At 41.8% G+C, this 12,282-nt stretch overlaps 1 protein-coding gene across 2 annotated transcripts; it reads left to right on the top strand.

Annotated features, from left to right (window-relative positions):
- The first annotated feature begins 204 nt into the window (after positions 1-204).
- Positions 205-6,959, top strand: GIMAP4 (GTPase, IMAP family member 4). Of its 2 annotated transcripts, none has more exons than XM_016958415.4 (3): positions 205-427; positions 2,883-2,954; positions 5,135-6,959. In XM_016958415.4, the coding sequence occupies exons 2-3, from the start codon at positions 2,897-2,899 to the stop codon at positions 6,064-6,066; spliced, it is 990 nt and encodes a 329-aa protein (XP_016813904.2). In that variant the 5' UTR covers positions 205-427; positions 2,883-2,896; the 3' UTR covers positions 6,067-6,959. The 2 variants fall into 2 exon arrangements, with proteins under 2 accessions (XP_016813904.2, XP_016813905.2); XM_016958416.4 differs by having other exon boundaries at positions 304-427; positions 2,883-2,997.
- The last annotated feature ends 5,323 nt before the right edge of the window (positions 6,960-12,282 follow it).

Here is a 12,282-nt window from a genome sequence, read left to right on the forward strand (position 1 = left end):
AAGGTTCAGTATGGTAGCCACCAGGCATACCAAGCTGAATATTCCTTCTTTCCTTCTGGGGAAAATGCCTGGTGCAAGTTGTTCTGCCTGACTTTGCCTTTTAGAATTCTGACAATGGAGTAGCTATTTAACTTTAAATAAATTGAAACAAAATAAAATTTAAAATTCAGAACTGCAATCACACTCGTCACATTTCAAGTGCTCAGTAGTCACATGTGGCTAAGGGTCACCATCTTGGACAGCACAGAACAACCCCATCCCTGCAGAAAGTTCTATTAGAGCTGCTGGATGATCAGGTGGGCAGGTCCCTTGCACAAGTAAATCTGGACAGCTCCTCCCCTCACTTCCTCTCTTTTCCTGTTTCTCAACATCCTGGCTTAGTATTGTGTGCAAAATCAGAGAGGGGTGCAAGATCCTGATTTTTCAGGTAAGGGAATAGGGGTGTGTGTGGTGGGGGTCGGGACGAATGTGCGATTTTGGTGAGGAGGGACCTGTATCCTAAATCGTCTGGTAAACATGTTTTCAGACTATATTCTCGTTGGTTCCTGTTTCCTGTCTTTGCTAATTTTAGGTTGTAATCTGTTTTTAAGGCTGAGCCCTACAAATTAATGCCTCTTTCAGGGATTGCTGCTCAGAGGATACTTGTTTTACAAATAAATGTTTCCTTTCGCTGGTTGTGGAATTTATATAGAAACTTTGATTCTTCCAGGGATAAAGTTGGGTGAGCGGACAGAATTAGCTCTGGGGGAGCTGGTGGGAAGAAGAACATTGGGATGTGTAAGGGGCACAGCTCCATATGTGGCCCCACAAAGACTGCACCCAGGTCAGGATTGGAGGCTCTGCAGTCTGAGGTCTTGTTACAGGGTTAACTGTCTCCTCGGAGCTGCCCGTTAGGGAAACTGCCTCCTCAGGGACAGTCCTGGGTTTACTGGGCATTGAGCTCCCCTTTAGCGGGTAGGAGGAGGGAGATGCCACCTGGCGTGACTCTCTACAGTTCAGGAGAAGCTGGATGCTGATGGGTGCTTGTTCCTTAGGCAGAGAGAGGAGAATTCAGCCACCTGAAGTCAGCACCTACAGAAGCACAGTCTCCTGGCTTTGCCTCTGAATTATTAACAGCAGAGCAGCATTAAAGAGCCCACATACTAGAAGGAGGATATGAAGAAACACCCAGAGAATGTCACAAAAAGCCAGAATGTCACAGTATTGTTTTCTTCTTGCTGGTGTCCTATCCTCTCCTAACACCAGCCACCAAAGCTGATTTTTAAAAATTCCATGATTTCTCTTGTTAACAAGAAGCTGTTTCCTATACCCTATTCTTGAAGGATAAAGAAATAGTCATTCTTTCAAAAGAAATATCTGGCTTTTCACAGTGTTTCATATTTGTTGGCTTCCTATGAGGTGACTCTGTCTTTAACAACTACCATTTTCTGCCTGTTTTGTTCAAAGTCTGCTGCAATAAGAGTTCTTCAAATATCTTTCTCCATTGCAAAATGTTTGTAGGTAGCAATGAAATAAAACATTTAAAATTAATACCATGTTTCTATAACACTACATATTAATTAATAAAGGAATGGATTGTCATTTTCACAGATCAGATGTGGGCTAGACATAATGATCAATCAAAGGCAAGAAGCAGGGAGATTATCCATTTATTTATTTAACAAACAATGATCGATAACCATTCTTTGCCCAGTATTGTGCTTGTCCCCAGGGAATAATGAGAAATAAAAGACATATGTGGTCTTCTCATCACAAAGCTTGTAGTATAAGAGGAGACAGTAAAAAAATCAAGCAATTAACTTCCTAAAGTAATATATATTCTGTAAGAAGCCTCTGGGGTGCAGTGGATCATAACAGAGGGTGTTGCTGGTAGACAGTGGTGTTGGGGAAGACTCTCTGGAGAGCCGAGGCCTGCGGGTTGAGCAGGAACAAGCTGGGCACTAGATTGGAGGGTGAGTGCTCCAAAAAGAAGGAATGATAACTGCAAAGGCCTTGAAGGTGGAAGGAGCCTAGATTTCCAGGACATTGAGGGTAGTGTGGCTCACACATAGGAGAGAGGAGAGAGCTGATCACACAGGGCCTATGGGCCATTCTGAGGACTTCAGTTATTTTGAAACCAATAGTAAGCCACTAGGAAATTTAAACAAGAAAAAATATCAAATTTTAGTTGTAAAAGAACATCTGATTGTAGAGTAGAAAAGGGATTGAAGGGGAGATGATCAATTAGAAGCCTGTTAAGTTGCATACAATTGACAGTGGGTTGTATTAGCACAAAGATGGAGAGAAATGGGTAATTTCGAGCTTTTTGGAAGTGGAATCAATAGGATTTGGTGATGGGCTGATGAGAGAGAGAGGATAAAAGAGTTGTAGATGACCCCAAAGTTCTGCAGGAGCCACGGGGCTAGATGTTGGTGCCATCTGCTGAGCAGGGAGCCAGGAAGGCAGACAGGATGTGGAGGTCAGGGCTTAATTTAGGCCAGGTTCTGTTTGAGATGCCCATGAAATAGCCAAATGGAGTGAGATACAAAAGTTTGGAACTTTTATAAGCTGAGTGAGATATAAAAGTTTGGAACTCTGAGGAGGGTGTAGGCTACAGACCTCATATAAACACATCCAAGCCACGAATCTCTAGATAGAGGGGGGAAGGGGCCAGAACCCCTGTGAGGAAGCACTGGAAGCATTTATGTTTGTGTAAAGAAAAAGGAACAATCTGAAAATGAAACTGAAAATGGAGGGTTGAGGAGACTTTTGGGAAATGGAGCAGGAGAAATCAATGTAGCAAGCTCATGGCAAAAAGAAAGTTGTTGTTGACTACAGGCAGTCAGGGATTCTAGTTGCTTCCATTTCCCTAAAATGACATGGTTATGTTTCTTGATCTACAGGAGTTCAAGCGACAATGGCAGCCCAATACGGCAGTGTGAGCTTCAACCCCAGCACACCAGGGGCCAGTTATGGTGAGAGGGCATTCAGTGCTCCCCAGACCAGGGCTGCAGGGAGGTTAGCAGGTGGGGGTGGGGGGATTTGGGGGGGAATGGGGTGGGGTTCTCCTGCCTTGCCACCCAGTCCCCATTTGAGCAGGAGAAAAATATTTCCAACCTCTTTTCTCATTTTCTCCTCATTTGACCTGCTCTTTCATCTTTCTTGACCCTCTGCACTTTCTGCCCAGGGTGTGGCTAAGCAGCTAAGCAGAAGAGAGATTAAATATCCTCTGAATGACCCAGGGCTCGGCACAGTTTCTTACCTCCTGCTTCCTACAACATGGGCACACCAGAACAGCTGGTTGTAGCCTCTCTGATTGTTTTTCTGCCCCTTTCTTCAGCCTGGAGGAGAACTGGGAATGAGGAATGTGGGAGTAATTGATCCCTCACCCTGGTCTCTAATTTCCCAGCTCCTGGTGGTCTCACTATAACCAACAAATTAAACTGGCTGGCTCATTCAGTGTATCACGTGACCCTCCATTTTCTTCCTTACCCATAGAAATTGACTATATCAGTTGAGATTTTGCTGGTTTAATAAACTATCCCAAAGTTTCATAGCTTAAAACATCAGCCATTTAGTTGGTTCTTAATTCTGTGGGTTCACTGGGCCATTCTTGGGTCTGGACCAGCTTGGCTCATCTCAGGCACTCACTCATGCATCTGGGGTGAGCTAGTGCCTGGTATGCAACTGAATGGTCTTGGATAGCCTTATGGACATGTCTGGTAGTTAGCAAGCTCTCAGACAGCAAGGGTAATAGAGATAACTGGGCCTTGTTGTTATCATCAAGAAGGCTAGTCCAGGCTTCCTTTTAAGGCAGTTGCAGGAGGAGCAGAAAGAAAAGGCAAGCCACAGTGCATAAGCACTTTTGGAGTCTCTGCTTGCACCAGGCTTTCTACTGTCCTACTGTCCAGAGCAAGTCATAAGGCCCACCCAGATTCAACAGTTGAAGAGACAGATAGCATCTTGATGGGAGGAAGTGCAAATCTACATCCCAGAGGCATGCATCCAGGGATGGGAATAGATTGTGGCTACATTTACAATCTCCTCCATGGATTGTCACCATATGCTCTCAACACTGACTAACTGTTGCAGTGTTGGAGTTGGCCTTTGGTGCTTTGTCATTTTGCCTCCCATGATTCTCCTACTTCCTTCCCTATGGCCAAAAAGTGCCCTCAGGATATCCTTAGGACAGAGCCTTCTGCTGTGATGCTAACTAAAAATGTGAACGCCAGCCCACGTTTTTCCTTAGATAATCTTAGCCTTCCTGTATCCAGTGTTCTCAGTCACATCACTTTCGGAAATACGCTTCTTTCATCCCAGAATTCTGGTTATCAAACGTGGGAAGGTGTATTTTAAGAATAATGATAAGTTGCATAACCCACTTCCCTGGCTTCTTAATGGGAAGAAGAAATGCTTCATTTTGAATATAAATTGGGAAAATAAATCTCCACTACAGATATGCTAAAGTCAAATCTTGGGTTACTCCCTGCACGACCTTATTTAGAAAGAAACAGCTGGCCGGGTGCAGTGGCTCATGCCCGTAATCCCAGCACTTTGGGAGGTCGAGGCGGGTGGATCATCTGAGGTCAGCAGTTTGAGAGCGGCCTGATCAACATGGCGAAACCCTGTCTCTACTAAAAATACAAAAATTATCCGGGCATGGTGGTGCATGCCTGTAATCTCAGCTACTTGGGAGGCTGAGGCAGGAGAATCGCTTGAACCCAGGAGGCAGAGGTTGTAGTGAGCCGAGATCATGCCACTGCACTTCAGCCTGGGCAACAAGAGTGAAACTCCGTCTCAAAAAGAAAAAAAGAAAAAATAAAGGTACAAACAGCTATTATTGGCAGCTCATAGTTCTCTTCTGAAACCATTTTATTTCTTCCTCTGGGCTACATAGCTACAAAAGGTCAGACTGAGAAGCTCAAAGGAATCCTAAAAAGCAAGATTGAAGATAGGAGATTAAGGGAAAGGCCAGTTGCCCAAGTACTGAAAAATGAGCATCAGGCCCACAGGAATCTCTGAGTGCAGCAGTAACATCAGGAGAAGCCCCCACAGCCAGTAACGGAGGAGGGCACTGGGGGTGAGGACTCTGCAGGGGAATCTATTAGAGGTAGATTCTAACAGCATGGCTTTTTTTTTTTTCTTGATGTCCCAGGGCCTGGAAGGCAAGAGCCCAGAAATTCCCAATTGAGAATTGTGTTAGTGGGTAAAACCGGAGCAGGAAAAAGTGCAACAGGAAACAGCATCCTTGGCCGGAAAGTGTTTCATTCTGGCACTGCAGCAAAATCCATTACCAAGAAGTGTGAGAAACGCAGCAGCTCATGGAAGGAAACAGAACTTGTCGTAGTTGACACACCAGGCATTTTCGACACAGAGGTGCCCAATGCTGAAACGTCCAAGGAGATTATTCGCTGCATTCTTCTGACCTCCCCAGGGCCTCATGCTCTGCTTCTGGTGGTTCCACTGGGCCGTTACACTGAGGAAGAGCACAAAGCCACAGAGAAGATCCTGAAAATGTTTGGAGAGAGGGCTAGAAGTTTCATGATTCTCATATTCACCCGGAAAGATGACTTAGGTGACACCAATTTGCATGACTACTTAAGGGAAGCACCAGAAGACATTCAAGACTTGATGGACATTTTCGGTGACCGCTACTGTGCGTTAAACAACAAGGCAACAGGCGCTGAGCAGGAGGCCCAGAGGGCACAGTTGCTGGGCCTGATCCAGCGCGTGGTGAGGGAGAACAAGGAAGGCTGCTACACTAATAGGATGTACCAAAGGGCGGAGGAGGAGATCCAGAAGCAAACACAAGCAATGCAAGAACTCCACAGAGTGGAGCTGGAGAGAGAGAAAGCGCGGATAAGAGAGGAGTATGAACAGAAAATCAGAAAGCTGGAAGATAAAGTGGAGCAGGAAAAGAGAAAGAAGCAAATGGAGAAGAAACTAGCAGAACAGGAGGCTCACTATGCTGTAAGGCAGCAAAGGGCAAGAACGGAAGTGGAGAGTAAGGATGGGATACTTGAATTAATCATGACAGCGTTACAGATTGCTTCCTTTATTTTGTTACGTCTGTTCGCGGAAGATTAAACTTAATGAAAATCTGTTTGTATTTTCTGCATATTCTCTGGCAACCTTGCCCCATACTTACTTATTTAGCATAGTCGAGTGCTCTAGTTTCTGTCTCTCAGGCACTCGTAACTAAGGACCACCATTGGCCATTGGTAGATGTTTGATTGACTTAACAAGAGAGGGACAAATTTTCAATTTGTGAAACTCCAAAGCAGAAAGTATTGGTGCTTGCTACCTTGTGAATTCTTCCTTAGACATGCAGAGAAAATGTATGCAAGAGACCAAAAAGATGGCTCCAAGCTATGTCATGTTACCTGTAATAAAATCTTTTCTTCTAGATTCTTTCTATATTGGCAGATAATCTCCCCTTGTAGCTTCCACTCACTTATTCTTGCATTCAGAGTCACAGTGATCATCTTACCCATGTGGTTTTTGAGAAAGAAAGATCAATTCTTTGTTTGCAGTAGGTAATCTTAGAGATGGAGATGATTGTAGAATTATTCCTAGATGAGTGTCAATTTATTTAATTCCATTGTCATATAAGGAGTCAAATTGTTTCTTATCATTTGTTCATTGAAGAACAGAGACCTGTCTGGAAAATCGATCTCTACAAATTCAATTAAATAATGATCCCCAAATGCTGAAAAAGTGAAAGACAGCAATTCAACACATAATAGAGCAATGTTTAGTATATTCAGCTGTATCTGTAGAAACTCTTTGACGAACCTCAATTTAACCAATTTGATGAATACCCAGTTCTCTTCTTTTCTAGAGAAAGATAGTTGCAACCTCACCTCCCTCACTCAACACTTTGAATACTTATTGTTTGGCAGGTCATCCACACACTTCTGCCCCCACTGCATTGAATTTTTTGCTTATGTTGTTTATAATAAAACTTTTCAATTATCTCATATTTGTGCAGAATTGGAACCTGTTTTGTCTTGGAAAATACTACTGCTACTTCTAATAATACTGGAATGAATTTCACTTTATGGTAAAAGTTCAAGATGATTTTGGAGCTAGACTTTGTCTACCCTCATGACATCTCCCCTTCCCCCTTTCCCTAGAAGATTTGAGCCACAATCTCAACCCATTTATCAGCCAAAGACCACAACTTCCTTGGATCTTCATTATGTGCTGATGGAAATTATGAGTAACCAAGGTTTCTGAGACCTGTGTAGTTTTGTTGGTGCAAAAATTCCCTTTACTATAGAGATAGCGATAGTTGAAGTTCCTATCCCTTTTCTACTTTTCTACTGGGCTCTCCTCACCTAATAATTTCTAGAAATCCTGAAAGCATGTTTTCATGTTCTACCAGTATGTCCTAGAGGTCACATGTGATTATGCCAACATTCCATGTTCTGCCATCTTGAAATTGGCTTCTCCATGCCCTAAATCATTTTGTCCAAAATAGGATATACATTTCTTTTTTAAAAAAATTTTATTATTATTATACTTTAAGTTTTAGGGTACATGTGCACAATGTGCAGGTTTGTTACATATGTATGCATGTGCCATGCTGGTGTGCTGCACCCATTAACTTGTCATTTAGCATTAGGTATATCACCTAATGCTATCCCTCACCCCTCCCCCCACCCCACAACAGGCCCCGGTGTGTGATGTTCCCCACCCTGTGTCCATGTGTTCTCATTGTTCAATTCCCACCTCTGAGTGAGAATATGCAGTGTTTGGTTTTTTGTCCTTGCAATAGTTTGCTGAGAATGATGGTTTCCAGTTTCATCCATGTCCCTACAAAGGACATGAACTCATCATTTTTATGGCTGCATAGTATTCCATGGTGTATATGTGCCACATTTTCTTAATCCAGTCTATCGTTGTTGGACATTTGGGTTGGTTCCAAGTCTTTGCTATTGTGAACAGTGCTGCAATAAACATACGTGTGCATGTGTCTTTATAGCAGCATGATTTATAATCCTTTGGGTTTATACCTAGTAATGGGCTGGCTGGGTCAAATAGTATTTCTAGTTCAAGATCCCTGAGGAATCGCCACATTGACTTCCACAATGGTTGAACTAGTTTACAGTCCCACCAACAGTGTAAAAGTGTTCCTATTTCTCCACATCCTCTCCAGCACCTGTTGTTTCCTGACTTTTTAATGATTGCCATTCTAACTGGTGTGAGATGGTATCTCATTGTGGTTTTGATTTGCATTTCTCTGATGGCCACTGACGACAAGCATTTTTTCATGTGTTTTTTGGCTGCATAAACGTCTTCCTTTGAGAATTGTCTGTTCATATCCTTTGCCCACTTTTTGATGGGTTTGTTTTTTTCTTGTAAATTTGTTTGAGTTCATTGTAGATTCTGGATATTAGCCCTTTGTCAGATGAGTAGGTTGCAAAGATTTTCCCCCATTTTGTAGGTTGCCTGCTCACTCTGATGGTAGTTTCTTTTGCTGTGCAGTAGTTCTTTAGTTTAATTAGATCCCATTTGTCAATTTTGACTTTTGTTGCCATTGCTTTTGGTGTTTTAGACATGAAGTCCTTGCCCATGCCTATGTCCTGAATGGTATTGCCTAAGTTTTCTTCTAGGGTTTTTATGGTTTTAGGTCTAAAACGTAAGTCTTTAATCCATCTTGAATTAATTTTTGTATCAGGTGTAAGGAAAGGATCCAGTTTCAGCTTTCTACTTATGGCTAGCCAGTATTCCCAGCACCATTTATTAAATAGGGAATCCTTTCCCCATTGCTTGTTTTTGTCAGGTTTGTCAAAGATCAGATGGTTGTAGATATGCGGCATTATTTCTGAGGGCTCTGTTCTGTTCCATTGATCTATATCTCTGTTTTGGTACCACTACCATGCTGTTTTGGTTACTGTAGCCTTGTAGTATAGTTTGAAGTCAGGTAACATTATGCCTCCAGCTTTGTTCTTTTGGCTTAGGATTGACTTGGAGATGCAGACTCTTTTTTGGTTCCATATGAAGTTTAAAGTAGTTTTTTCCAATTCTGTGAAGAAAGTCATTGGTAGCTTGATGGGGATGGCATTAAATCTATAAATTACCTTGGGCAGTATGGCCATTTTCATGATATTGATTCTTCCTACCCATGAGCATGGAATGTTCTTCCATTTCTTTGTATCATCTTTTATTTCATTGAGCAGTGATTTGTAGTTCTCCTTCAAGAGGTCGTTCACATCCCTTGTAAGTTGGATTCCTAGGTATTTTATTCTCTTTGAAGCAATTGTGAATGGGAGTTCACTCATGATTTGGCTCTCTGTCTGTTATTGGTGTATAAGAATGCTTGTGATTTTTGCTCATTGATTTTGTATCCTGAGACTTTGCTGAAGTTGCCTATCAGCTTAAGGAGATTTTGGGCTGAGACGATGGGGTTTTCCAGATATACAATCATGTCATCTGCAAACAGGGACAATTTGACTTCCTCTTTTCCTAATTGAATACCCTTTATTTCCATCTCCTGCCTGATTGCCCTGGCCAGAACTTCTAACACTATGTTGAATAGGAGTGGTGAGAGAGGGCATCCCTGCCTTGTGCCAGTTTTCAAAGGGAATGCTTCCAGTTTTTGTCCATTCAGTATGATATTGGCTGTGGGTTTGTCATAGATAGCTCTTATTATTTTGAGATACGTCCCATCAATACGTAATTTATTGAGAGTTTTTAGCATGAAGGTTGTTGAATTTTGTCAAAGGCCTTTTCTGCATCTATTGAGATAATCATGTGGTTTTTGTCTTTGGTTCTGTTTATATGCTGGATTATGTTTATTGATTTTCGTATGTTGAACCAGCCTTGCATCCCAGGGATGAAGCCCACTTGATCATGGTGGATAAGCTTTTTGATGTGCTGCTGGATTCGGTTTGCCAGTATTTTATTGAGGATTTTTGCTTCAATGTTCATCAAGGATATTGGTCTAAAATTCCCTTTTTTTTGTTGTGTCTCTGCCAGGCTTTGGTATCAGGATGATGCTGGCCTCAAAAAATGAGTTAGGGAGGATTCCCTCTTTTTCTATTGATTGGAATAGTTTCAGAAGGAATGGTACCAGCTCCTCCTTGTACCTCTGGTAGAATTCGGCTGTGAATCCATCTGGTCCTGGACTTTTTTTGGTTGGTAAGCTATTAATTATTGCCTCCATTTTTCAGAGCCTGTTGTTGGTCTGTTGAGAGATTCAACTTCTTCCTGGTTTAGTCTTGGGAGTGTATGTGTCGAGGAATTTATCCATTTCTTCTAGATTTTATAGTTTATTTGCATAGAGGTGTTTATAGTATTCTCTGATGGTAGTTTGTATTTCTGTGGGATCGGTGGTGATATCCGCTTTATCATTTTTTATTGCATCTATTTGATTCTTCTCTCTTTTCTTCTTTATTAGACTTGCTAGCGGTCTATCAATTTTGTTGATCTTTTCAAAAAAACCAGCTCCTGGATTCATTGATTTTTTTGAAGGGTGTTTTGTGTCTCTATTTCCTTCACTTCTCCTCTGATCTCAGTTATTTCTTGCCTTTTGCTAGCTTTTGAATGTGTTTGCTCTTGCTTCTCTAGTTCTTTTAATTGTGATGTTAGGGTGTCAATTTTAGATCTTTCCTCCTTTCTCTTGTGGGCATTTAGTGCTATAAATTTCCCTCTACACAGTGCTTTGAATGTGTCCCAGAGATTCTGGTATGTTGTGTCTTTGTTCTCATTGGTTTCAAAGAATATCTTTATTTCTGCCTTCATTTCGTTATGTACCCAGTAGTCATTCAGGAGCAGGTTGTTCAGTTTCCATGTATTTGAGCAGTTTTGAGTGAGTTTCTTAATACTGAGTTCTAGTTTGATTGCACTGTGGTCTGAGAGACAGTTTGTTATAATTTCTGTTCTTTTACATTTGCTGAGGAGTGCTTTACTTCCAACTATGTGGTCAATTTTGGAATAGGTGTGGTGTGGTGCTGAAAAGAATGTATAGTCTGTTGATTTGGGGTGGAGAGTTCTGTAGATATCTATTAGGTCCACTTAGTGCAGAGTTGAGTTCAGTTCCTGGATATCCTTGTTAACTTTCTGTCTCGTTGATCTGTCTAATGTTGACAGTGGGGTGTTAAAGTCTCCCATCATTATTGTGTGGGAGACTAAGTCTCTTTGTTGGTCACTAAGGACTTGCTTTATGAATCTGGGTGCTCCTGTATTGGGTGCATATATATTTAGGATAGTTAGCTCTTCTTGTTGAATTGACCCCTTTACCATTATGTAATGGCCTTCTATGTCTCTTTTGATCTTTGTTGGTATAAAGTCTGTTTTATCAGAGACTAGGATTGCAAACCCTGCCTTTTTTTGTTTTCCATTTGCTTGGTAGATCTTCCTCCATCCCTTTATTTGGAGCCTATGTGTGTCTCTGCATGTGAGATGGGTCTCCTGAATACAGCACACTGATGGGTCTTGACCCTATATCCAATTTGCCAGTCTGTGTCTTTTAATTGGAGCATTTAGCCCATTTACATTTAAAGTTAATATTGTTATGTGTGAATTTGGTCCCGTCACTTTGATGTTAGCTGGTTATTTTGCTCATTAGTTGATGCAGTTTCTTCCTAGCCTTGATGGTCTTTACATTTTGGCATGTTTTTGCAGTGGCTGGTACTGGTTGTTCCTTTCCGTGTTTAGTGCTTCCTTCAGGAGCTCTTTTAGGGCAGGCCTGGTGGTGACAACATCTCTCAGCATTTGCTTGTCTGTAAAGGATTTTATTTCTCCTTCACTTATGAAGCTTAGTTTGGCTGGATATGAACTTCTGGGTTGAAAATTCTTTTCTTTAAGAATGTTGAATATTGGCCCCCACTCTCTTCTGGCTTGTAGAATTTCTGCCGAGAGATCAACTGTTAGTCTGATGGGCTTCCCTTCGAGGGTAACCCGACGTTTCTTTCTGGCTGCCCTTAACATTTTTTCCTTCATTTCAACTTTGTTGAATCTGACAATTATGTGTCTTGGAGTTGCTCTTCTTGAGGAGTATCTTTGTGGCGTTCTCTGTATTTCCTGAATCTGAATGTTGGCCTGCCTTGCTAGATTGGGGAAGTTCTCCTGGATAATATCCTGCAGAGTGTTTTCCAACTTGGTTCCCTTCTCCCCGTCACTTTCAGGTATACCAATCAGACGTAGATTTGGTCTTTTCACACAGTCCCATATTTCTTGGAGGCTTTGTTCATTTCTTTTTATTCTTTTTTCTCTAAACATCCCTTCCCGCTTCATTTCATTCATTTTGTCTTCCATCACTGATACCCTTTCTTCCAGCTGATTGCATCGGCTCCT

The sequence above is a fragment of the Pan troglodytes genome, chromosome 6 (genome assembly GCF_028858775.2).
Source record: "Pan troglodytes isolate AG18354 chromosome 6, NHGRI_mPanTro3-v2.0_pri, whole genome shotgun sequence".
Lineage (NCBI taxonomy): Eukaryota > Metazoa > Chordata > Mammalia > Primates > Hominidae > Pan > Pan troglodytes.